The sequence below is a fragment of the Eptesicus fuscus genome, chromosome 5 (assembly GCF_027574615.1).
Source record: "Eptesicus fuscus isolate TK198812 chromosome 5, DD_ASM_mEF_20220401, whole genome shotgun sequence".
NCBI classification, from domain to species: domain Eukaryota; kingdom Metazoa; phylum Chordata; class Mammalia; order Chiroptera; family Vespertilionidae; genus Eptesicus; species Eptesicus fuscus.
The window spans coordinates 56,468,670-56,495,486 of record NC_072477.1 but is presented as its reverse complement, the minus strand read 5'-3'; the positions used below and the strand labels follow the sequence as shown (position 1 = coordinate 56,495,486).

Genomic DNA, 26,817 nt, shown 5'->3' with positions numbered 1-26,817 from the left:
GAGAGAGAGAGAGAAAACATCAATGATGAGAGAGAACCATTGATGGGCTGCCTCCTGCAGGCCCCATACTGGGGATCGAGCCCACAACCCGGGCATGTGCCCTGACTGGGAATCAAACTGCGACCTCCTGGTTCATAGGTTGATGCTCAACCACTGAGCCACAGCAGCAGGGCAAGTTTTTCTTTTTTTCATCCTTGATCCCAGAAATGGGAGGAAGCTTCAGGTTCATTAATTCATTAGTACCCACACTAGGCCATGCACCTGAACTGTTGTGCAATGAAGCTTTGTGTTAATATCAATAATATAACAGTAAGAGCTAATATTTACCAGGGACTGTATGTATTACTTTATACCAGTCATCTAATTTAATCCTCAGAAAACCTTACCAGGGAGGCATTTATTGCCATCCTCACTCGCAGGTGAGAAAACAAAACAGGGGACACACCTTGCTTAGGACTGACCAGCCTGAATGCAGTGGCGCCAGGATCCGATCCCCGCTGTCTGACTCTGAGCCAAGTCCTGTGCCCTGTGCCCGGTGCCCTGGCGAGGTGGCCAGCGTGGCCAGCGGACTTCCCTCTATTCTGTCTCCCTCTGGCTGCCTGTCAGGAAACAAGCACTGTGCCTCACCGGTGCCCGCTTCAGTCCCCAACTCAGTGAGGGTGATAGGTCTCCACCAGAGACACCTGAGATGCCTGACGACCCCTGTGCCTGCGTCCCTCTGTGGCTTCCTTCTTCCACACCAAGATCCTCTGTTGCTTTGCTACTCCTCAGGCTCAAAGGCATCTGTCAGGTTGTGGCTGCTGCAGCCAGCTGGGCCCACAGCACCCCCTGCTATACAGGTCTGCAAGGCTCCTGGTCCCAAACACCAGGTGTAAATACTACACGTCAAGCCCGACACCCCTCTTGTCAGCAATTAAACAATGACCCAGTCACCTGGTCTCCTGACGGAGTCAGCTGAAGCCAGAGTGGGCCATGGAAGGCTTTATCTGACGCATACTCTCCTCCTTAAAACAAGTCCAAATATGACCCAGCCCCTGCAGGGCTGCCCTCCATCCACAGGGCATTCGGGGAGCCCTGGGCTGTGTCCCTGCCCACTTCTCGGGCTGCCTGCCCCCCACTGGGCTCCCCTCACACCTCACTGGCAACACCCTCCCCCTCCAAGGCTGGTCCAGGCAACTCCGTGCAGCTGGTCTGTGACCACCCCTCCCGCCCTGAGCTCCCAGCCTTCTCTTCTGTTCAGTCCCGACTGGTTTCCGTGAAGGTCCCTGAGGACAGGGACTGAGTGTCCCTGTGGCCCAGAGCCGGGTCGCGCCTGGCAGCGTGGGAGGTGGACACCTAGAAAGGTTTGCTGAATAGATGGGAGAAATAAACCACAGTGTACTTTTACAACTCGCTAAGAAAATGTGGTCAGAGTGTTGAGTAGTGTTTTTACTTTGGGTTTACTCAGAGTAGGGCACGGATTTACTACCTAAAGCTGCTTCTTTTGCATCTGTCCAAACAGGAGCGTGAAGCAGATTCAGCGAGGCGTGTAACGCGCACACTCTGAAGCTCGCCCGCTCCGTGAAGTTGCACACACATCCGTGCCTTGGACCCACCTCTCAGACCGGGAGATGGACTTCCCACCCCAGGCTCCCTGATCCACCCCCAACAAGGCAATGAGAGAAGGATGTTCAATATGGCATGTAGTTTATCTCCTCTGTCAACAGCCCATAGCCCTGGCTTTCCTCATTTCTGCTTTTATTTAAAACTAGTAGCCCGTGTGCACGAAGATTCGTGCAATAGACCTTCATTCACCTGGCTGCCTGCACCAGTTTTCTGCCGGCACCAGGGACCCAGGCCTTGGCTGTGGCCACCGCCTTCTACCTTCTTTCAGGGTCCTGGGTTGGCCCTGGGCAGTGGCCTTGGGCTCGGCTGCACCCAGCGTCCCTGCTACCCGATCTTAGGAGCGAGCCGACCCCCCAGGTAGGAGAAGGCACCCGGCTGGCGCCCAAGGCCCGGAAAGCCCCGGGTGGCTTTCCGGGCCTTGGGCTCCGCCGCACCCCAGCCGGGTCCCTGCGATCGGAGCAGGCACCCGCCTTGGGCTCCGCCGCACCCCAGCCGGGTCCCTGTGATCGGAGCAGGCACCCGGCTGGCGCCCAAGGCCCGGAAAGCCCCGGGCGGCTTTCCGGCCTTGGGCTCCGCGGCACCCCAGTGTCCCTGCAACGGTTTCCTGGTGGGCGTGGCTTGGGCGTAGCGAAGGTGTGGTCAATTTGCATATTTGTCTATTATAAGGTAAAATAATAATAACCAACGAGGAACAGGAGCTTCCTCTGGAGCACCCCTCCTGCTAGAGGAACCCTGGAAAAGCCTCCGCTCTCCCCTGGGGCTCCTCCCCTGCCCTCCCGCAGGCTGGCCCCTCCCGCGGGCCCTCACTCACCTGCATGTCAGAGTTGGTGAAGCTGCAGGCCGACAGGTAGTTGGTGTGCATAGCCACAGACTTCTTTTTGGCAGCCATGCTTTCATTTTTGTCAAAGGTCAGTGGATACACAGAACACTTATTATCCAAACCCCTGGCATGGGAAGAAAGAAGTGTCCAAGGTTGATGGAGGGCAACAGAGTGTGTGTATACTTTCTCATTCACACAGACTTTAAAAAAAAAAATGTTCCCTTGAGCAGTATCACACATTGTAGCCTTTCCCCCAACTTTCACTTTGAAGATTTACAAATGCACAGTAAAACGGAAAGAAAAATAGTACAATGAATCCTCAATCCCTTCACCTAAACTCCTAACTTAACGTTTTGCGGGAACAAATTCTGAACCATTTGAATGCACATTGCAGACATGACATGTTACATCTAAACACCTGAATTTGCAAGGGCCCAATCAAGGGTCACACAGTGCATTCGGTTTTTATATCTTTCTAAGATCATTTAATCTAGAACAGGCCCTCCGTCTGTTTTTTGGTGCTCACAACCTCAGACCTTAGGCTACTTGTCGTATAGAATGTCACACATTCTGGATTTGCCACTGTCTCTTAATGGTTAGATTCAAGAAGGACACTCTGGCAACATCAGAGGTGACAGGGTGCACTTCTCTCTTGCTGCCCCTCTTCAGGAGGCTGTGGTGCCTGTCACACCAAGGGTGGTGATGCCGACTTTGGGTGGTTAGAGGAGGGACGGTCAGCTCTCTCCTGGGGAAAGGGGGTTCCTTTGTAATAAGTACTATGTGTGGTGTGATACTTGGAGAGCATGAGAATACCCTGTTCCCTGACAGCCTTTCATATAATGGCTTCAGCATTATTTGTTTAAGCAAACATTACTTCAGGAGTACAAAACGGTGACCTTCTAATTCGATAATTCCTCCTGCGCTGATTAGCTGAAGATTCCCCTTTCATCAGTATCATTGTACACTCAATGGATTCCCTTTTCTCTTCGACTGTGCTATGGTCTATTACTATCATTATTCCTCGTGATGCCCAAATCTGCAGAGTGGGGGTGCTCTCCAAGCAGCTCCTGTTTCCTTCTGATACAACTCTATTGGTTCTGGACGTTTCCTTGCTTTCTGGAGCAAGAAAATATCCTAGGCTCACTTTATTCTTGTCCTGCCCCAGACCTACAATAAGCCTCACTCCCAGGAGCCCTGCATCCTTTTAATGGGAGAGATGTTTAGGAGAGAACACTCTCTCCTGAGGCCTGGGGGACAGACCCTTCGCTTTCCAACTGCTTGGAACTGCAGGTGAGGGGTAGGCGACTACCAGTAATTAGCCTTGGCAAGACTGTTTCTAGATCATTTGGGTGAGAATGACGTGCACTTGGCTGTGGCCAGGACCAGCCTGCTGTGGACCAGGGCTCCCCAACCCTCGAGGCGCACCATGCGGACGCTGCAAGTTGTGTAGCTCTGCTGGGCTGTGCATTGCTCAGGATTACCTGCAACGCATGAGAGGCAGCGAAGTTTGCAGTGTGGCGCGTCTGGTGTTGAACTTCTGCTTTAGTAGCTAACTCTTTTGCAATCTTGCTTTTTCTTTTTCTTTTTAGGTTCTCAGAGCCTCAGTTTCCTCAACTATAAAATGAATAGATCCCACCCACGTATCACAAGGGGCTGTTGTGAGGATTGTACAGAATTCAGAATAGTCCTTAACACATGATAGATGCCCAGTAAGTGTTCATTAGCATTACTTTTATAGTCTACTTGCTTGGAGGCAGGCACCAAACTTTATTCAACTTTGAATTCCTCTAGGACACCCAGTCCAGTCACTCAGAGCAAGTGTACAATACCTGAATGAAGGCTTCTCGGGGAATATGGCTCTCAAATAAAAAACCTTACATATCTATGTAATTATACATATATGTAATCAATTAGCATGTTATTTTTGAGAAGGGGACTGTGTCAATACTGCTGGAATTTTAGCTTGCAAGTTTGGAACCAACTGAGACAGCCCCGGTTCAGGCAGATGGAGATAAAATATCCCCATTATCACCCATAAAGACATTGAGAAAATGTGGCGTAGGCGTGGGTCTGTATGATCACGGAGTTACACAGATGTCTCAAGGCCACGGCTGGGAAACCTTACGTTAGATTATCACTGGAAACTCAAATTAACCACAGTGGCCGTCAGCAGTTCAGGGGAAGGTCCGAGTGGGGGAGATGGTGCTTTTACCTAAGATGAGGATTCAGGCTTTCCAGTTTAGTTTCTGATGCTCTCTCCGCATCCACTGCACCCATATTTTTTTAAAATGCTTTCACAAATATTCACACCTTGAACTTCCTCTGCTTTGGTTTTCATGACAACCTGCGAGGCGGCCACCACATGCCCCGGCCCAGGGAGGCGGAGATGCCTGGGACTGAGGCACTAGCCATTCCGCCATCTGGACTCTCAGGGTGTCGCCGGAAAGCCATCCGGGGGGGTCTTGGAAACGTGTTCTCTTCCCTGCCTGCTTCCCTGCCTGCTCCCCTGCCCTACGGGAATCTCCCACTGGGCTCCATGGAGCGAGGGTTAAAATAAGAAAGAGGCCCAGCATCATTTCTAAACTGCCGCTGAAGACACTGTCCACTGTGTTATTGTATTCGTTGTGACCTAGCCCATATATTCTTTTTGTAATTTAGAACCAGACAGTTGCTATCTCAACATCAAATACTGAGCAATTACGTAACCCAGCGAACTCTATGCATTTACTAAAATTAATGCCCAGTTAGAAACATATTATCCCAGAGTTAAAAAATGTGGAGTATATTGGCCCAGAAAGAAACTCACTACAGACCGATTCATTTGCCTGTCACCATAACCATTATTGCTCGTCTCATTTTCGGTTCTTATAAGTGTATTTCTAATAGCACATGATCTCACTCATCTAGGGGAAATGATGAACAACATAGACTGATGAACAAGAACAGACCCAAAAACAAGGAGGCATGGATCAGACTGTCGGGCCTCAGGGGGAGGGTAGGGGAGGGTGGGGGTAAAGGGGAGAGATCAACCAAAGGACTTGTGTGCAAGCATATGAGCCTAACCAGCGGTGAAGGACAACAGGGGGGTGGGGGCATGTGTGGGGAGGGGTGTGGGATGGGAATGGGGGATGAGGACAAATATGTGATACCTTAATCAATAAAGAAATTTAAAAAATAAGAAATAATGCTGCAATGAAAAAAAAAAGTGGAGTATTTATTTCTATACTGAGTAGTGAAGAACTGGCTGCACCTAATGCGAGGTGTGGCCTGTGCCCTGGCCACGGGAGGTGATCCTGAATGGGGATGTCTGTTGGCTTGGGGCTCTGGCCACCCGACAGCCTAACGGTGTGATCTGTAATGGGGGCTTTGGGACACCCCCGCCTTGAAGAAACCAGGAGACTGGAGAGTGAATATAAAGTCTTTGGTCCCAAAAGGCATAGAGTCACAGCTGTAGCTGGGAGGAGGTAATGCTGGCCGTGACTCCACGGGGAGGCACAAGTGGAGGCTTCGTGTTCAGACCCCGCCTGGACTCTGCCGTGTCTCTCTTCCTTTGGCCGGTTCTCACTGCATCCTTTCACTGTGATAAAACCGTGAGCCTGAGCTCAGCACTTTCCTGAGTTCTGTGCGTCATCCTGGTCAATTACTGAGCCAGAGGGTCATGGTGGGGACCCTTCAATTTGCAGCTGGAATCTCAAGAGAGGGGAGTCTTATGGGGACTGTGCCTTCTAACTGTACAGCTGGTTGAACTCCTAGTACCTACCTTATAATTGTGTGGTGTGTATATATAAAATAACTGTGATATATACATATATATAAAATAACTGTTCTTGCATATGTGGTATATATTTATTTCTGTGAATTTATATGTATATATACCCATGGCTTTTATTGGGGTCACCTCAGATCCTTTCAGGAAGTAGATGGGGATGAATTTTATGTATTGCCTTCCAGTTATAAAATGAAGAGACAATCTACTTTTGAGTTATTCAAAAATATGAAATACATATATGTGAATATGGGTTCCCAAGGCACACCAGGTCTTGGCAAGCAGAGAAAGAGAGTGGGAAGGTGCCCCCAAAGTAGTCGCCCAAAGAGGGGGACACTGGGGATGATGGCTGGTGTGACTCCGTCTGGAGAAGGCTCCAGAATTTTTGCTTGGAGGCCCAGGGTTTTCATATTTTAAAAAAAACTTTTTTCTCCTGATTATAAACATATGTGCTTACTTTTAAAAACCAAAAATAAAAAAATTATAAAGAGAAAATCATCCATAGTCCCATCATCCAGAAAGAACTAGTACTGTGTTTTCAGTCTAGTTCAGAGGTTTTCAACGGGTGTGCCACAAGAATCTGTAAAACATGCAGTACCTGACTATTTAGTCAGGGGCACTGACCTCTTCCCCTTAGACTGTCAAATTAAAAGATGACAGCAGCCAACACAACAATAGCTGTCTGGTGTGAATGAGTCAAAATTATACCTTTTTTTTGGTCAGAGCAGCAAAAAATCCATTTTTTTGGTGTGCTGCAGAATTCTAGTAATTGGTTTATGTGTGTCATGAGATGAAAACAGCTTTTATACTAATGCCTCTTTTCCAAACATGGCTGAGATTATACTGTGGACGTATCTTAAATGGCCCACAACTGTTTAACACGGGGACAGGGAACCACGTGGCTGCAGTTCCCACCGCTCAACCCTGTTAAACTGATCTTCAGGAGAACAGAGGTTAAGCTACAATCTTCCTAGTAACCTAGATGCTCTTTTCACTCACTGTGGCCAAGCATTTTCCTTTGAATGGCTGCTAATATTCCTTTCAATTCAGGTACCACAATTATTCAACCATTTCCTTTGATGGACATATTGTTTCCCTTTTTTGTCTTTGGCTTTATTTTACATAATTCTATAATAAATGTTATTATTCATATGTTTTTTTCTATATTTTGAGTCATTGCTTTCAAATAAGTTCTTAGATGTAAAATCACTAGATCAAAGGTTATACATTTTTCCAGGTTTCTGATACACGTTACCAACATGCATTCCAAGATGTTTGCATCTGAGTCAGGGGCATAGTTTTAAAGCTTATACCACTGTCACTCTGTAATGAAAATAATCATGAAAGAGATTTTTGTGCTTTATATATACATATGTATATATGTGTATATATATATATATATATATATATATATATATATATATACACACACACATATATATATATAAAGTTCAGGGAGCAAGTTAACAGATTGTTTAACAAGCAAACAATAAAAATTACAAGTTCTTGTCTGTGTATTTCTGCCCATACAACAGCGTTCTATGGGTCACAGGACATCTGAAAAGCTGCTGTGGGGCCTACTTACCCACACGCAATGGCACAGCCCGACGGTGCGTACGCACATGCCATCACCCACGTGCAGGGCATGGTGACCGCATGTTCCTGAAACACAGTGTGAACCGTTCATAGAATAAACAAGGGCAGCTTCACACACACACATCTCAACATTTACTTTTTAAAAAGTCACTGGCCATCTTACTGAATTACGTATGTTATAGTTTCAAAGGGCAGTGGAATGGGGTAACAATTAGCTTGTAACTGACAAGGAGTCTCACTCAGCCCCATATAATCAACCAAACATTACATCATATATTCTATATTTTTAATATAATTTTTATTGATTTCAGAGAGGAAAGGAGAGGGAGAGAAGATAGAAACATCAATGATGAGAGAGAATCATTGATCAGCTGCCTCCTGCATGCCCCACACTGGGGATCGAGCCTGCAACCCAGGCATGTGCCCTGACCAGGAATTGAACTATGACCTCCTGGTTCATAGGTTGATGTTCAACCACTGAGCCATACTGATCAGGCTGTTATGTCATATATTCTAAAAGTTAAAATCCCGACTAGCAAAAAAAAAAAAAAATCCTTAAGGCTTTACTTTTTTCTTAATGTTATACCCCACTTGTTCTTCTGAATGAATGAATACTGGGCTCCTTTCCTTTTAAAGGTCCATCCGAATTTCATTTCCAACATATACTTCACTATTTACTCTGATTTCCATGTTCAAAATATAACCTTGAATAACTGTTTACGTGTATATTATAAGTTTGTTTTCTTGCGAGTACACAAGAGCCTTGGTCCCCTCTGAGTCCTAAAACCACTCCTGGGAGGGATGAATGGGGGTGGGAGGCTGATCTTGAGTTGTGCTCAGGGGTGAGAGAACCTGTAAAGTGAAGAATGAAGTGCGAAGCCTAACAGTCCCCGGCTCCTGGATGGTGGTCGAGTCACCCACATCCTCCTGCGTGCAGATGAGCAAACAACAAGGCCACGATTCAATAACGTGGTTCCAACAGCAACAAGATGTGCAACCGGCAAACCAGCCATTGGCACTAACGCAGCCTCATCCTCGTCTGTGACGGGAGGGAATGGGACGAGTTTGTGCAGGACATGCCAGCGCTGGCCTTTCCTCTAGATTCTCTGTGCTCTTATGGGGAAACACAGGCCCGGAACTGCCTGTCAACATTCTGGGGTCACTCACAGTCCTGCAGCCTCTCAGAGGCTGGGAATCACCTACTGCCCTCCAGTGAGTGAGGCGAGGTGGCCGCTCTCTCAGCACAGGGCATCCCAGGCCCCTTTCCCTACAAGTGATGGCTCAGTTCCCGGCCAGAGGTCACAAGTGGTGACCCTACAGCTCCCAGAAACCAGGCAGGGTGTGCTCCACGCCACACTAAGGTATACACAGAAGCAACACAACCCCATGCACACACTGCTTAGGCGTGCGGGGAGAGGCGGAGTCCTCCATGGAGGCGGGGATGTACACTGCCCTTTGCAAACTGCTTATTTTTCCCCAGGGGACTAAACTCTAGGGACTTGCTCTACAGACGGCTCTGGGGCCTCACCTGATCTGGTCAGGTAACAGCTGCCTACATGGCACTTACTAAACACATTCAATAATGCAGAATGTGGGCATCGCTCAAGTCTGTCACAATACGTCTCCTTTTTAGTACCGTGAAAAGGAAGGTTTTCTTCTAAGTAAATGTTGGAATCCATACTCAATACACAATACTCGTTACTGTAAATGCCAACGCGATGCAGGCGTGCAAGCACACCTACAGAGATTTCCGTCTTTCTCTTTAGGAAAGAGTCTGAATTTAGGTCTGCGTTGCAGCTGTGCACGCTCAGGCCAGAGCTGCAAGGGGCTCAGACTCCACTGCGCCCTGGACAGAGCACGGGAACCCGCCGCAGCCAGGGCTTCGCCCACCGTTTGCTCAAGTCCACGGTGCCATGGAGTCTGGCCAAAGACAGAGGGGAGAGGAAGCTGGGGAGCTGGGAACCTCTTAATCGTCACTCAGAGGAGGAATAAACGCAGCTGCCTGTGTGCAGGGGCCCAGTGTGCCAGGCCTCGCCCCTTCCTGTTCCAGTGTGAGCTCATTCCGTGGGGCTCTGCGGGCTCCTCTGTGGGCAGGGGTGTCAGCTCGAGAGGAATGAACGCTGCAGTGGGCTGCTGCGCTGTCTTAACACAGATGGGCTTTGTGGGGTTTTCATCCCTGGACAGGCTCCCCGAGAGGCAGGAAACGAGGACGGGGCTGGGGAGCTGGGCCAGAGCACCTTTTAATGAGGCTGGGGTTCGGAGGTGCCCCCAGTGTGCGGGGACACCTTACCTTGTTAGTCGTGAAGGAATCCCACACGATCACCTTCCCGTCCTGGAGGGAAAAGAGAAGACCGTTCAGGAGTTGTCGGCAAGTCCACCTCCTTTGTAACCATGCTGCAGCCCACACGGGGGTGTGGGGAGTGACTACCATGTCATCTGTTTGTCATACAAACCGCCCAGAGAGAAATCCAGGGGCTCTGGTCCCTACGACACAGTTACCTGAGCACACGAGGTGTGGTGGCTCTGGGCGACAGTGGCAGAGGGTGGCTGAGCTGACTTCCTTCAGGGCATGGGTCCCCCGGGCACCCTCGGAGATGGTGACTCTGCAGTCTCCATAGCAGGCTTGATGTTTTTAATCACTCAAGCCATTTTGAGCCAAATCTGGCGAATGAGATGATGGGAGGGGGCGGTAATGCCACTTAGGGGCACAAGCAGGGTCTGATCATCTAAAGTGACACCGCTGCTCGCCTTGCACGACTTCCATGCTCATGCCGAGTGTGGCTGAGGGCCCGAAGCAAGGTCAAAGTCGACAGTGTTGGGCCTTTCGAGATCCCTAAGGACACTGGTCTCCTGGTCTAACTTCTCTGGCTGCACTCCAAGCACGATGCGTGGGGAGGGTCCCCTCCCTCCCCCGCCCGCAGGCAGCTTTCACTGGTGGCTTCCTCCACCGCACTGCCAGCCTGCCTGTCCTCGCTGCCCACCTGCTGTGCGCTCTGGAGAGAAAAAGGCACCCAAGAGGCTAAAATCAGTCTGATAAAATGAAATGTGGCCCCTCCGTGAGCACAGCTTATACAACAGGGCCTGCGGGCCTGGCGAGAGGATGCCTCCACCCCAACCCTGACCCACACGGCCAGGCTGTCTCATCTCCTGCCTTTTAAGGGAGAAGGGCGGCTCTGAGTCACTCGGTCTGTTCCAGAGCCTTCCTGCTGTCCCCAGCTCCCTCCCACCCCCAGCCACTCTCTCTGCAGCAGACACGGGTGGATGGAGCCTGTCAGCCCTCCACCCCGCCTCCCTTTCTAATCAGAGTGACAAAAAAATCCAACATACACTATTCTTTCAAGGATAAAACAGTCTGAAAGGCGAGGTGGGAACACGCACATCTCAATAAGCACGTTGTAAAAGTGAGCATTTGAAAAAACAAGGTGTAGAAGGAAGCGCTCTAAAATAAAAAGAATGGCTGTGACAGGGTGGTGGCAGCAAAACCCTTTCTGTGTTCCCTTTTCCAGTGTCTCTTAAACGTGGTGAAGTGCGAGTGCTAAACTTTTTATGGACATAAAAACAAGCAAGCGCTATGTGACATACTAGACTGGCAGCTAATACAGGCGATTAATGACACGGGTCCTGTCAAAACAGCCCTGATGTGGATGTTGGAGCTGTGGATCATGTAGGATATATACAGTGTTTATAGTTAAAAGGGTTATTAAAAACAACAACAAATTGCCCTCTGAAAAAGCTGGGATGAAGGCAAGGGTGAAAGGAAGCCCAAACTGGCTATGAAAATACATGACTTCAGTTTACAGTTGCATGTTCAATGCATGTAACATCACAATGAACCTAAAAAATACTAAGCAGTGGCTGCCAGGCTCCAAGAATCCCCAGTCATCCGGGTCTCACACAGCCGGATGGGCCTCTCCCTCATTATATCAGGTTGGTCTGTGTGACCAAGGGAATACAGCCGATGTGAGGCCAGGTCAGGGAGGCCCTGGGCATGGAGGCGTGGCTTCGGCCTCCCTCTCCCTCTCCTGGATCACGTGCTCTGGGGGAGCCCACCCCCATGTCCTGAGCAGCCCTGTGGCGAGTCCCCAGGGAGCGGAACTAAGACCTGCAGCCACAGCCTTGTGAGTGAGCCACCTCAGAGTGAGCCTCGGCCTCATCGCTGCCTGCAGCCCGCCAGCGTCCAGCCTGCACGCTCCTGGGAGACCCGAGCCAGCCACCCAGCCTAGCTGCCCAGGTCCCTGACTCTCGGGAGCCACGCGAGAGAATGAACATTTGTTGTTTGCAGTTGCTAACATTTGGGGTAATCTGTCATGCGGCAATAGATAACTAATGTAAGATGGAAAATAAACTATGTCAACTATACGAAATGAATGAAAAATTAGGCTTCACAAATATATATCTTTTTTTTTTTTTCATCCTCATCACCAGATAGGGGTGGGTTCTCAGCCCTTATCCTGGAGAACCGTTTTTATTTTTATTGTTTAATGTCTCCTTTTTCCCCGATTGACTTCACCCCCCAGCCATCCACCCCCACCCCCGGACAAGCCCCCACCACCCCAGTGTCCGTGTCCACTGATTATGCTCATATGCATGCATACAAGTCCTTTGGTTGATCTCTTACCCCACCCCCTCCCCTGCCTTCTGGGGAACTGTTTTTAAAAAGTCTTTACAAAATATATATCTTAAATTTGTTCTTTAAGGCATAAAATTGCTCAACCAGCCGTGGTGGCCTCTCAACCACGTGGCCCTCAATCTGGGAAAACCCACTGTGTTACAGTTGGCCTCCCTCGCACATAAGACCGTGAGGTATGCTCAGGAAGAAACAGTTTTAAGTGGTGAGTCTAACAGAGTTCACAGCGTTTCAGCAGGACCCATTCCAAATCCCCCCAAGTGAGCGCGGCCCCGCGGAGTAAAAGAACTCTCAGCCACGCCACACTCGCGTCCTTTGGCGAAGAAGCAGAGGCGGAAAGACCGGGAAGGATTTCTGAGGAGGCCCGCTCTCGCCCCTCCGCTCTGAAACCGGAAAGCCGCTCAACATCACACAACAGGGCGCCGTACCTGCGACGAGCTCACGATCCTCCGCTTGTCTTTGCACCAGTCCATGCAGAGCACTTTGTTCCCGTGGCCTTTGAGGGTCCTCCTGGTCTTCATGACAAACTGCCCCAGGGCCTCCACCCGCTCCGCCACCTGGTGCACTGGGAGGACAAGGCCACGGTCAGCTGTTAGCAAGGCCAGGCTCTGAGCCACACGCCGGCTCAGGGCAGACCCGGGCTTCCTCCTTGGCTCTGCCATGCCCTCGCATGCGCGCTCTTTTAGGCTCAGAAGGGGGTAGAGACAACGGTGCCGTTCTCTCTTTGTGTTTTTGAAGCCACTGCCACACGTGCACGTTGAGGGACTAAGGACAAGGCCACCTCGTGTACGGAATTCTGCAGCTGAAGGGCCACAGCTCTGCAAGCGGGGCAGGTGGCGGCCGAGTGCGACTGCTCTCCCCACGTCACGGGTGAGGAGACTGAGGCGCACAGGGGCACCTGGCTAATACGAGTTCACACAACTCCCTGGGAGGGAAGCTGCGGCTTCTGGTTCTTTTATCTGCCACTTTCCCGTCACAGGGAAAAGTGACTTGACAAAAACTACCCCAGCAGGTGCCGCAGTGTGTGCTCACGCTGCTCTGTGGCAGGCCTGTGGCTCCCGACTGACCCCCCGCGCCTAGTGCGGGCCTGGGACACAGTAGGTGACCCCTCCGCATGCTGCGGGAAAGAACGGATGAGCAAACCACTTTGGGTTTACCGGAAACTCCCAGTGTCGGCAGAGTTCAATGCCATGTTCTGGAAGTCTGAACACAGGATCTAGGGAAGGTGCCTATCCCGGGAAGGAGCTGCAAACACCAGTCTTTCAGGAGCCGGGGCCTCAGCCTCTTTCCTGGGGCCCAGGGAGAGCTCTGGGGGGCTTATCCAGATGCTGTCACTGCCGAGTCTCAGAGGGAGACCCGTTTCCTCTGAGCAGGAAGGTCTCAGAGGCTGTCCCGTCCAGCCCCACATCGTGCAGGTGAGGAAACCCAGGCGAGGGATCCCGTGGTCCCTCCTGCTCACGGAGCCCCATTCTCTTTCTGGTGGAGGCTGAGTCCAAGTCTCCTTCCTTTAAACCTCTCGGCTGGGGCTTCTTCAGCCAGGAGCTGCTGCACTGCCCCCCAGCTTCCTTCCCAGGAGTCTGGGCTGAGAGGGCTGACGCGCCTTCCAGGGAAACCCTTCCTTCCTGCTTCCCCCCCCTCCCTTTTCTCTAAACACTTCAGTGTGTTTTCCTAAAAAGAAGGAACTCTTACATAACCACAGTGTAATCACCAAAGTCAGAAAACGAACACTGAAACAATTCTACACCTAACCCAGTGGTCGGCAAACTCATTAGTCAACAGAGCCAAATATCAACAGTACAACGACTGAAATTTCTTTTGAGAGCCAAATTTTTTAAACTTCTTCTAATGCCACTTCTTCAAAATAGACTTGCCCAGACCGTGGTATTTTGTGGAAGAGACACACTCAAGGGGCCAAAGAGCCGCATGTGGCTCGCGAGTCGCAGTTTGCCGACCACGGGCTTAACCCACAGACCTTACTGAGATGCCCTCTACCGTCCCACAACAGCTTTAGAGCAAGCATGTCAAACTTGCGGCCCGCAACAAATATTTTTGTGGCCTAGCCAATATAACGGTATGTAAGAAAACGTTAATTTTATCGTTGATCTTATTCTATTTTATACTATGCTTTTGGAAATAAACCTACGTTTCTATGAAAATTGAAGCTTGTGTTTTTTTGCGGCCCACATAAACTTAACCCTTGTTTATTTGGCCCGTGTTAGCCTTTGAGTTTGACATGCTTGCGTTAGAGCAATGGAGACCCCAAGACCCTGGGTTGCATTCAGTTTTCACAGTCCTCTCAGGGCCAGTCCTTCTGTTCCCCCGTTTGGGCTTGTCTGCTGCTTCCCGGGACCAGGTCCGGGTGACGCACGTCTGGCAGGAACACACCAGCTGAGCGGAGCTCCTGTCCGTGTGACCCACCAGGACGCACCTGCGTGAGCGCTTGGTTGAGGTGGCATCGTCCAGGTTTCTCCACTGCAGTGACCATTTTGCCTCTTGTAATGAAAAAGTACCTTATGGGGGATGCACATTGAGACTACATAAATATCTTCTTACTCCTCAAACTCGAATACCTGGTTGTAACATCCACCCACTCATGATTCTTGCCTGAGCTGGTGATTGGGAGAGTCGGCCAGTGGTGATTTTCTAATTCCATCATCCCTTCTGCATTTTCAAGCTGGCTTTCTAACACAGAGAGAGCTTTTCCTCCACCCCAACTTCTTTATTCATTCGTTTATACTAGTGTGGGCTCCTGGATTCTTACCGCACTCAGGAGGTTATAAGTCCTTTACTATTATTACTTATTAAATAAATAAATAAAAACAACTGGAAGTGAGCTGAATAGAGTCCCTGATTTGCTCAGGTGGAGCCGCATCAAGCGTGCTCTCGTGACCTTGTGGTGCGTCCCCAGCATCCTCTGAGCACCTCTCCCGGCGGGCTCGTGTTCTTTCCCTAACCTAGCCCTGGAATCAGCCACGTCTCCAAAAAATCTTGGTTTTGCTTAGTTGCCCCATTTCTTGGTGATGAAAAAGCACATGTGAACAGGTTAGAAAGTCTTTGGGAAATCCCAAATGGTCAAAAATACTTGCTGAACGACAAAGTGCTACATGGTGTACGATGATGATGCCATCACTTTTGATAAAACACCGCCTTCTTTACTGCCACAAACAGCACGTGGGTCTCTTACAGATACAGTCTTCACAAAAACATGCTGAATGGAGTTAAAAAAGACTGAATTTTCTAAATTCTTATAGGCCTTGTACACAAGCCTAAAGCAGCTCAGAGTTGTGATTATATTCTACTTAGTATTTCACTTTGAAGCATCACATCGATATTATTACTGCTTCCCCCAATTCAGCATTAAGGACAACCACAGCTATTTAATCTCCTTCCAAAAGAAAAAAGAAAAAAAGATGATTCACCAACCAAAATAGGGCCCTCCTTATATAATGAGAATTTAAACACATCTCAACTGCTAATTATTTTTACTCACCACCATTTTCCTTCCCACATACAATTCCCTCCTACCACTCTATCCTGTTTCTATCCAATCTCACATCTGTTGAATTCAATAGTTAAAACAAATGTAATAGTAAAACACTTTAAAAACAACTGGGCCCTAGCGGTTTGGCTCAGTGGATAGAGCGTCAGCCTTGTGGACTGAAGGGTCCCAGGTTCGATTCAGGACAAGGGCACATGCCGGGGTTGTGTGCTTGATCCCCAGTAGGGGGCGTGCAGGCGGCAGCCGATCAATGATTCCTCTCATCATTGATGTTTCTGTCTCTCTCTCCCTCTCCCTTCCTCTCCGAAATCAATAAAAAATATATTAAATAAGTAAGTAAAGAAATAAAAACAACTGGAAGTGAGCTGAATATGCTCTGTAAATAATTTGTGGGAGCTTGTTCAGAGCAGCTGTGCTTTCTCCTTTGCCCCTTCTAGCCTGTACCCCACCCCCACCCCAGACCTTCACCACACTATTGTCTGTGACCATGGGTGATGCACATACGCATACAAGTTCTTTGGTTAATCTCTTCCCACCCACCCACCCCACCTTCCCTCTGAGATTCGACAGTCTGTATCATGCCTCTGTGTCTCTGGATTTATTTTATTCATCAGTTTATTTTGTTACTTAAGATTCCACATATGAGTGAGATCATGTGATACTTGTCTTTCTCTGACTGGCTTATTTCACTTAGCATATTACTCTCCAGGTCCCTCCATGCTGTCTCAAAGGGTAAGAGACCCTTCTTTTTTTTTTTTTTTTACTGCTGTGTAGTATTCCATTTTGTAAATGTACCACAGCTTTTTTTATTCACTCATTTACTGATGGGCACTTGGGCTGTTTCCAGATCTTAGCGATTGTAAGTTGCACTGCTATGAACACAGGGGTGCACATATTCTTTCTGATTGGTGCTTTGGGTTTCTTAGGATATATTCCTAGAAGTGGGATCACAGGGTCAAATGGCAGTTCCATAGTTAATTTTTTGAGGAAACTCCATACTGTTTTCCACCATGCATTGCATGTCTCCTGGGTGCAGGTGCTGGCTGGGCTGCGAGATTTACACACAGCCTGAGGACACAGGCTGTACCCCCATTTCTACAGAAAAGGGCACAGGCTGCGAGGCTAAGGACCTTATATATGCACACACACTCGAACCCTAAGAGCAGATAACCCCCTCCCACAGAAGGGTAAACTCTGGGCAGGTAGACAATTAAAGATTAGGCAAGGCGCCGAAACCGGTTTGGCTCAGTGGATAGAGCATCGGCCTGCGGACTGAAGGGTCCCAGGTTCGATTCCGGTCAAGGGCATGTACCTTGGTTGCGGGCACATCCCCAGTAGGGGGTGTGCAGGAGGCAGCTGATCGATGTTTCTCTCTCATCGATGTTTCTAACTCTCTATCCCTCTCTCTTCCTCTCTGTAAAAAATCAATAAAATATATTAAAAAAAAAAAGATTAGGCAAGGCAGTGACAATGACTTCTTAGTAGTCCAGGAGACACCCCAACCTTGGGTCCCCCACACTTCCTGATGGGTCAGTTAGGGATTCTAGACCAGGAATCAAGAAACCCACACTGCTCCCAGCGTGGCCACCACCGGACTGGGAGAGGGATGCAAAATTCCAGCCAGAAGAGACCTGAGCGACTCACCCAGTCGTGCTCAGCACCGGCCGGGACAGGGCACCCGGAGTGCAGGGCTGAGCCCGTCCTGCCCGGGGCCTGGCAGGAGGAGCAGTGGATTTCAGATGTGAGTTGTACAAGTCCCCCTCCCCCTGCCCTCTTCTACTCTTTCACACACAGAATCTTACTAGAAGCCATTACAGAAAACAGAGCAGAGTGAGCTGGTGAATGGTGGGTCGGGAAAGGGCGCTGGGCTCGGAATCACATCTGCCTGCTCGGCATGCCTCATGCCCACTGGCCCCAAGGCCCACACAGCAAGGGTGGGGGCCCGTGAGCTGCACCAGCCCTGTCGCTTCTCAGAGAAGAAGAATGAGGCCTGAGGGGAGGGCACGGCTTATAAGTTAGTGGTACACAAATGTCTGTGAGCCGTGCCCTGCTCTGTAACACAGGGCGTAAAGAGTTAATCTAGATGGGGCCTTAGAAAACATCTAGAATTCTGGTTTCAGGCAGAGATTAATTTTTTCATCAAGATGGGGCTTCCTTTCGGGGAATAGTTTTGCTATTTATTTTATAATCTGTGCACACATGAATTTAAAGTCAAATGTATAGTATGCAGGTCAGTACACAAGATTTCGAGCCATGTAACTTCGTGAAGTGAAAATACACAGCAGGGTCCTTCTGGCCACTCCACAAGGCCACGAGAAAAGTGACCTGAGCACGGACAGCTCTGAAGTCTCCCTGAAAATCAGCACTGTGAGATTTATTGGGAAAGAAGATCAAAGACAAGTGAGCTGTCTTAAATAGGAAAATAGAACGATTTAAAAAGTAATCTTGCCCTTGTCAGGTGGCTCCGTTGGTTGGACCATCGGCCCATACAGCAAAAGATTCCTGACCAGAGCACATACCCAGGTTGCGGGTTTGATCCCCATCAGGGCCTATATAGAAGGCAATCAATTGATGTTTCTCTCTTGCTCTCTAAAATAAATACATCTAGGTGCCTCGTTAGCGCAGTAGGTAGCGCGTCAGTCTCATAAAATAAATACGTCTATAATAATAAAAGGGTAATATGCTAATTAGATCGGACGTGTTCCTGACGAAGCTGGGGCCGGTGGGAAGTCAGCTGGGTCCCGGGTGCCGGCAGCCGGGGGGAAAGGAAGGCCTACTCTTACATGAATTTTCATGCATCGGGCCTCTATAAAATAAATAAAAATTTAAAAATCAATAGACATATGCTCAGGTGAGGCTAAAAAAGGATCTTGAATCACTTTGTAAATTTTCTACCAATACACAGTCTTTTGATGGCCACTATTTTGGCAAATCAAAAGACTCAAGGAGGGAAAATTTTCCAAAGTTAATTTTCCAAAGATCAGTCTGATTCCACCCCAAGGTCCAATGGGGTGGGATGCATACAAACCCTCCCACTCCTGGATGGAAGGAAAACATCTACAATCACATTACCTCAGGGCATTTGTCACAGGTTTTTTAATTTCCTTAAAACCATGCATTAGCCACAGTAAAAACAATTCCCTAATGAAAAGTTGGAAGGGTGAAGCCAGGGTACAGCATTTAAGATGGAATACCATGTAGAATACCACCTAACAATTTTAAAATGCTGACATTGAGAAGAACTGCACACACCTGGGGAGCTTTTCATTCCACTGGGATAAATTAAAACGAGGCTCCCACTCAATACCTAGGACAGTCCCAAGGATGTGTATAGATACACACAGAAATATAAACAACACATAAGCTACATAATACTTCAAAATATTCAAAGTGGCTACCTCTGGGTGGCGCGGTTATGCATGGCCTGCGTCCTTCTACTAGTCTATCCCTAAATCTGCTACCGAGGGCATTAGTTCATGACGTGCTCTGGGACATTGGCGTTCGCTAGCTCGTGTGCACTAGAACGCAGAGCAGGAGGAAAGGGGGAGGGAATGAAAGGCGGGTGTGCCTCCTGCTCCTTGGATGGACGGGCTGCGGGCAGCACAGGGAAGAACAGCTGGGGCGAGGGTTACTCTGCGGGAAACTCACTTCTACGAGCCTCAGTGCACGCAGCCGACTTCCCCAGAACGTGGAAAAAGGGAATCCACACATGTGTTCCAGACTAATCCAGAAATCTGGTTTTCCTAGACTTCTTCCTACACCCCAAAATCAGAATCATCCAAGGCTCCCATCGTCAAGTCTGTCCAAAACAAAAACAAACAAAGGAAGCCACTTTAAAGTGGAGCTGGAGCTGCCATGCCAGAGGAACTGCCTTGCACATCTTATGCCTCAAACTTCTGGAACAGCCCAGCCGGTGTGGCCCCATGTACCAAGAGGTCACCGGTTCAATTCCTGGTCAGGGCAGTTGCGGGCTCGATCCCATTGATCGTACAGGAGACAGCTGATTGCTGTTTCTCTCTCTCTCTCTTTCTCCTTCCCTCTCTTTCTAAAATCAATAAAAACATATTTAAAAACGAAACAGAAAACCTCTGGAACATTAAAACAGGGCAACATAACCTGTGGGCTGGGCCTAATGCAACATTGTGCCCCAAAGCACTGTTTGCACAGGTAATAAGAACGCAGTTATGACTACTGGACTGATGACTACCAGACTGAAAATTAAAAACATTGTCTAGAATTAACATCACTGTTATCTGCACCAACAGAAATGCCTTCCTCCTTCTGATGTAATGTTCCCCTTCCCATTTTCATAAATGCCTTTGTCTACTAATCGGGACATTATTGGGCTCTGTCTGAATCAAGGCTCCCCGAATAGCTGTTCTTATTGATCTCAAATAAATGCTTCTTGCCTCCACTTTGAAAGGCCTTTTTATTTTTAGGTTAACAAGCCTTTGCGAATAAAACCTTTCACCAAGCTACATTTAGAACAGGCAGAAAAGCAAATAGCATTGGGTGATAAATCCTGTGATTTGCCCAAATTTCCTCTGGATTCGTACTTACAGAAACTACAGACATCTTCTTTGAGTTGCTTCCTAGACAATATCAGAACCTTCCCCAGAGGAACTGGGAGTCTGCATGATGTCCCCCGACAGCCCCACCAGGCTGCCATCCACGCTGACTGAAAGGAACCCCGCGCCCGCCCTGCTCTGGCGGCTTCTACCCTGTCTCCGACCTACATCACTCATCAGCTCACTTTCAAGTTAAGAACTCTTCTGGATATCACTCTTGTCCATGTTCTTGATCATGACTCCCATTCCAGAACTCATTTTTTAAAATCATAAAAGCAGTAAATTCACAGATGGGTTTAAAGTAAAAAGTATCTCTACTTCCCCACTCCCTGGGGCATCTCTCGATTAAGCTAAAGAGCTCATGTTATATACACTGTTCTGCAACTTGCTCCCAACCCACAACCCACAATATTGACAACTTCTCTCTCTCTCTCTCTCTCTCTCTCTCTCTCTCTCTCTCTCTCTCTCTCTCCCTCTTCTCTCTCTCTCTCTCTCTCTCTCTCTCTCTCTCTCTCTCTCACACACACACACAAATTTACTTTTTCCCCCTTTTTAGTGTAGATCACAACTTTCTGAGAGATGGCCAGGCATGGTGAGGAGAGCTGGACTAGGAGCCTGAACCCTGGTGCCTACTCCCCATCCTTCCTTAGAGTAGCTGCATAGCCTTAGGGAAATCCCCTAACCCTTCCCGGATTCCAGCCTCATAAAGAAAGGGATGGGGTTGGTCCTGGCTGGGTGGCTCATTTGGTTGGAGTATTGTCCTGTACACCCAAAGGCTTTGGGTTCGATTCCTGGTCAGGGCACATACCTAGGTTGCAGGTTCGATCCTTGGTGGGGGCATGTCTAGGAGGCAATGGATGTTTCTCTGTCTCTCAAATCAATAAACATATCCCTGGGTGAGAATAGGAAGGAAGGAAGGAAGGGAGGGAGGGAAGGGATTGTTGGGAGAAGAAAACTTTTAGTGCGTGAAGACAAGAAGGCTTAAGCAGGTGGGTCTCTCTAATTAAGAGCTGTGTGATAGGTCCTCCAAAGATACCTGTATCCTAATCCCCGGACCCTGTGAATATGTGGCCTTACATGGCAAAAGGGACTTTGCAGGCATGAGTAAGTTCAGGATCTTGAGATGAGGAGATTATTTTAGATTATACAGGTGGGCCCACTGTAATCACAAGGTCCTTAAAAGAGGGGGGATCAGAGTTAAAGAAGAAGATGTGATGACAGAAACAAGGTTGGAGGGATGCGGACCGCAAGCCAACGAAGGCAGATGGCTTCCACAGGCTGGAAAAGGCAGGGGTGCATTCTCCCTTACGGCCTCAGGAGGAATGCGGCCCTGCTGGCCCATTTTAGACTTCTGACCTCCAGAAATGCAGCAGAATAAATTTATGTAGCTTTAAGCCATACGTAGAAATGCGTACAACAGCAATGGGAAACTATTGCAAGCTGTAACCTCAAATGCCTTAGACTCAAGCAAGGAAGCACTTACCAATGGTAGAAGGCAAGCAGAAGGGATAAGGAGATACAATCCAGGCAGGAAGCTCGGGAGGAATAACGGCAAAGGCAGGGACAGAGGCACGGGGCCTCCCGCTATGGAGTTTGATATAGGCTGGCTTCCCCCTAGACCACCCCCATGAGCCACTTCCTATATGTAATGTTGGCCGAGGGTCTGATTTGGGGATGAGGGCCCCACAGAAGGATGCTGTCTGAAGGTCAAAGGGATGAGAGGTGAAGAAGATTTGAGGGTCTGGAATAGGGAAAAGTTCCTTTTTCCTCCAAGCTTATGTTCTACAATTTTGTTGGGACTTTTGTTGTTGTTGTGACTTTTTTACGCCAAGAATTTGGGCAGGTCTGAGCGAACAGAAGGCTGACCACCTGTCCTGGTTTGCCTGGAACCGAAGGGTTTCCAGGGACACAGGACTTTCCATTTTACAACCCAGTGTCCCAGGCAAACCCAGAAGACTTGGTCACTTTAAGGTTATGGTGGTTATGGTTTAAAGCTTTCCCCAACCAGGGTAAGGGTCACAGGGCCATCTATATGACAACTATGTAAAAACGTACAAGAAAGGGCTTGGGGACTGGAGGAGAGAAGGGCGCAGTGATCCTAGATCACGGAGATCTCCATGGGGGGGGGGGGGGTCTGATGGAGAAAGAGTTCTGATTGCTAACAAGGCCCCAGGGGGCTGTGCTAGAGGGTCACCCTAAAGAGACCAAGTTGGGCAGGCCTTAGGGTCAAAAGGAAGGCTCAAGCCATGTGCCAAAGTCCTAAAGAAATGAAGGAGCCTGCCTGGGAGGCCAGGAGACAGCAGCATGGGGGAGGAGAAGAGGGAGGCGTGGATGACACCTGGCAGGAGCCGGGGTTTTAAGAGGGGGCGCAGAAGTGGTCTGGAAGCTGCAGGGGGCATAGAGGGAAACATGACCACATGACTTCTCTTCAGCTCAAAAATCCTGACTTACGGACAGGGGAGGATAGCTCCTTCCACCCGGCCGGTTGACAGGGGAGGATAGCTCCTTCCACCCGGCCAAATTTGGTCCAGATCCCTGAGGGCATTACATCCTGATAGACAGGTTCCCTGTGGAAAAGCTGCATCTTGACTATCTCTCTGCCTTAAGGCAATTTAGAAATTCACAGAAAAGGCTGAAAAATATCCCAGTGGGCAGCCTGTACCCCTGAGTAAGAGAGTTTCCGGAGAACCTCTCTGCACCGAGCACAGAGGTTCAGCAGAAAAGCTGAAGTGAGGCTGGGCTGGAGCGCTGACTGCCTGCACTGGAATCCTGATCCCACCACTTGTTAGTTGGGGTCTTTCTTTGCAAGTCCTGACCTCTCTGTGTGACTCAGTTTCCTTATCTGTAAAATGGAGACATCAGACCTACCTCAGAGAACACCACGCTCACAGCATCGTCGCCATCATCCGCAGAGTGTACAAAATTGCAAAAAGAAACGGGGAAGGCTGCCCCATGCCTCCCAATACCCACGCCTTGATTTTCTCCTGATAACAGAAACCCAGCTCTGTTTGAGGATGGCAACGTGCCCAGTGCTCCCTTTCCCAGCCTCCCTTGTAGCAGCCATGTGACCTAGTTCTGGCCAGTGATGCACAAGCAAAAACCTGTGGAGAAGAAAGAAAATTTTGGGGGAAACTTTTGCTTTCCTGAAAAAGGAGAAACAGAGGCTGGTAACCAGATTCCCCCTCCTTCCTGTCCTGGATACAGGGGTGATGTTTGGAGCTGTGGCGGCGATATTATAGTCATGGGGCAAATGCCAGTGCTCTCAGGGTGGTGAAGGAAGACAGGAGTGTGGATGGCACCGTGGGCAGCTGAACCAAAGCTGGCGACTGCCTACCCTTGTTCTTGTTATGTAAGAAAAATAACTACCAATTTGCTTAACTACTTTATTAGGGGTTTATAGTTCACTGTAGCTGCATATAAATGATATAGGGGCTTAGCGTGACTCCTATTTAAAGGAGGCCCCTGCCAAAGCATAGCACACTCTAGATCAGTGATGGCGAACCTATGACACGCGTGCCAGCACTGACACGCGTCGCCATTTCTGATGACACGCGGCCGCATGCCGAGGATGAAACATTTGCTGCTCCTGAGGATGAAACATTTGCGACTAGAGTCTTGGAGTTAGTTTTTTCCTCCAAGTGACACACTACCCGAGTTGTGCTCAGTTTTTTTGGTGAAGTTTGACACACCAAGCTCAGAAGGTTGCCCATCACTGCTCTAGATTCAGGTCCCCTGCTTCTGTCAAGTAACTTTCAAAGAAAGGAATCAGGTGCTATAGGGCCTAGCATGAACCCCACCGTTCTTTCCCACGGAATTTATAGGGGATGGTACCAAATACAGATGCGGGGAGCACAGTGTACAGGTGTGCCTGAGGGCACCAAGCGGAGGTCTTGCTCAGCAAAGGGGAGCTGCCACCCGCACAGCTGAAGAAAAGTCAGCAGGGAAGGCCCCTTTCCCAAGCTGGGCCCTGAGCCCAAGCGCTGCTGAGGGCGAACCATGCGGCACGGAAAAGAGAAGCTGACCCAGCCCACCTGCTACCTAACTGCTCACTCAAATAAAACCACGGAGCCGGTTCCAAATGATGGTAGTGGTCCAGACTGCAAGTTTAAGACTGCTATTGTCTTGTATGCCAATCCACCCTCATCCATCCAAAGCTTTTAAAACAGCCACAAATGAACTCAATGGTAAGCTCCTCTCCTTCCCTTCCCCCATCCGGCTCTCCACCCCCAAGGACACGGGGCAGATGGGAAAAATGAGCTTTTAAATCAGAGTCTGGTTCCGTGTAAATGCAAAACTGAGAAAAGACACAACCGTGTTGGAGGAGGTCAAACAATTAAAAACCAAAACAGTTTACCCTAGGCCGCGCCCCCACGGCTGACGCGCTAGCACAGCTGACAACACCCCCACCCCTCCGCCTGGGAAGGGCTCGAAGGCGATCCGTTGGCACCTTCCAGGCAGGTGACGCAGGTGACTGGTCCCAGGGTCCTTCCTGGGGAGGCCGGCGGCCAGGGGCTGCCACTCCAGGCGCCCGGCCCGGCGGCGGGCGGGGGCTCTGCTCGGTGCCCGGAGCCTCCAGGGGCCGCCTACGCGGACCGCACACCCGCGCGCCCGGGGGCTCACGGCCACCCCCCGCCTTCACCCGGCGCAGGGACCCCCCGGGGCCGCCTCCCGCCCCGGGCCCAGGCCGCCCGCATCCCCCTCCTCGCCCCCTCGGCCCGCCTCCCGCGCAGCCCCCGCCCGGCCCGCACTCACGCTCCACGTCGTGCAGCTTGGCCCGCTCCTCCTCCAGTTTGCCCTTGAGGCTCTCGGCCTCGCTCTTCAGCGACGCCAGCGTCTCGTTCTCGTGCAGCCCGTCCGTGGCCATCTTCGTGCGGGGGCGCGGCGGGGAGGGAAGCGGAGAGCCAGGATGCGGGGAGCTGCCGGAGGAGGCCCGAGCCGCGGGCGCAGCTCCAGCCGCGTCTCCCCGCGCGGCCCCGCCCTCCGGCGCTGACGCCGGCGGCTGCGAGCGGGGCTGCGGCGCCCGCCCCTCCGCCGGCCTCGCGGGTGGGCACACAGCCCCCTCCGCGCCCCGCGCCCCCTCGGCGCCCCCGCCCCGCACCTGCTGCGCCCTGGCGCAGAGCCCCGGGCGAGGCCTCGGTCAGCGAGGCTGCGCACTCGGACCGGGGGAAGCCGGGAGTACGGTGCCCATTTTCCCGGTGGGAAAACCGAGACTCGGGGCAGACGCGACTGGGTGGAGGGCGCGCAGGTAGCGAGGGCCACGCTGGGATTGCAAGCCCGGACGGCCCGGCTCCCGGGAGGCTGGCGAACTCCCAGCGACACTGCCCGTCCTCCCCTCCCGCTTCCCCGCACGGATCTCCCCGCACTGGGACGGGAGGGCTCTTCCTGCAGAAGCGGGAGGGGAGAGGGCGACGAGGGCCGGCTCCCCCCACAGCGAACCGGAAACCTTCCTCGTTTGTGGACTTCCGAGAAGCTCCGGGGTCTTAGCAGGCCCGCGGCTGGTCTTGCTATTCCCTTCTTCGCTGGGGAATTAGTCCCGGGGGAGGGAGGGCCCAGGCCCCGGCCTCTGAGCCCCTGCCCGGGGGGGTCTCACCCCAGTCACTTCGGAGGCAGCTTCCTCCACTTTGCAGTGCGGGGTCGCTACCACTCGCTCAAGGACGCACATTGTGACACTCAAGCATCCCCTTTCCAGCCCCCTACGGTGCCAGGCCCTGTTCCAAGGGCTTTACCTTAAGAACTCATCGCAGTCACCCTGAATGGGTACCATCATCATCCCATTTTACAAATGAGGAAACTGAGGCACAGAAAGGTTCAGTGCTTTGCTGGGTGCACACTCCCAGAAAGGCAAAGGCAGGATTTGGGCCCAGGCAGCCGGGCTCCGTTCAGTTCCACGCTTCAGGACGTCGGTGTGGAGGACCCCGCCCACGCTGCTTCCTCTCCCCCTCTCCGTGACCCTGCCTGTGTGTGTGCGTCCAGACTGGGAAGGCAGGTCACGGCACACATTCTAAAGGGAAACATCGCCTCTTTGTAGCCCCTCCTTCCTGAGGAACCCAGCCGGGGCTTGCCATCCTGAGCCCTCCCTAAGAAAAGTTGGAAGGAATCTATACTAATATCAATCTCTATAATAAATACATTAGGTGCTCAGTTAACGTTAGTTTGTTAAATGGACGTGTGGCAGAACGTATAAATATATAAAATGTAATTAAGTAAAATATCAAGTGTATAAAGTGTATACATGTTTTAGATACATTCACCTCTTCATAGATCTGTTTTAAGAGTTTGCAGAGCAAAAATGTCTCAAAAAAAAAAAAAGAGTTTGCAGAGCAAAGGTTAAGAGCT

At 50.2% G+C, this 26,817-nt stretch overlaps 1 protein-coding gene across 1 annotated transcript in view; it reads right to left on the bottom strand.

Moving 5' to 3' along the window:
• The window catches only part of GNB5 (G protein subunit beta 5), a 39,515-nt gene extending 14,003 nt beyond the window's left edge, over nucleotides 1-25,512 (bottom strand). Inside the window, exons 1-5 of the mRNA XM_054716222.1 lie at nucleotides 25,234-25,512; nucleotides 12,843-12,979; nucleotides 10,078-10,119; nucleotides 7,777-7,853; nucleotides 2,417-2,549 (exon numbers count right to left, since the gene is read on the bottom strand). Of these exons, the coding sequence (XP_054572197.1) occupies nucleotides 2,417-2,549; nucleotides 7,777-7,853; nucleotides 10,078-10,119; nucleotides 12,843-12,979; nucleotides 25,234-25,345 (501 nt within the window). The 5' untranslated portion in view covers nucleotides 25,346-25,512. The remainder of the gene's footprint in view (nucleotides 1-2,416; nucleotides 2,550-7,776; nucleotides 7,854-10,077; nucleotides 10,120-12,842; nucleotides 12,980-25,233) is intronic.
• Nucleotides 25,513-26,817: the final 1,305 nt, after the last annotated feature.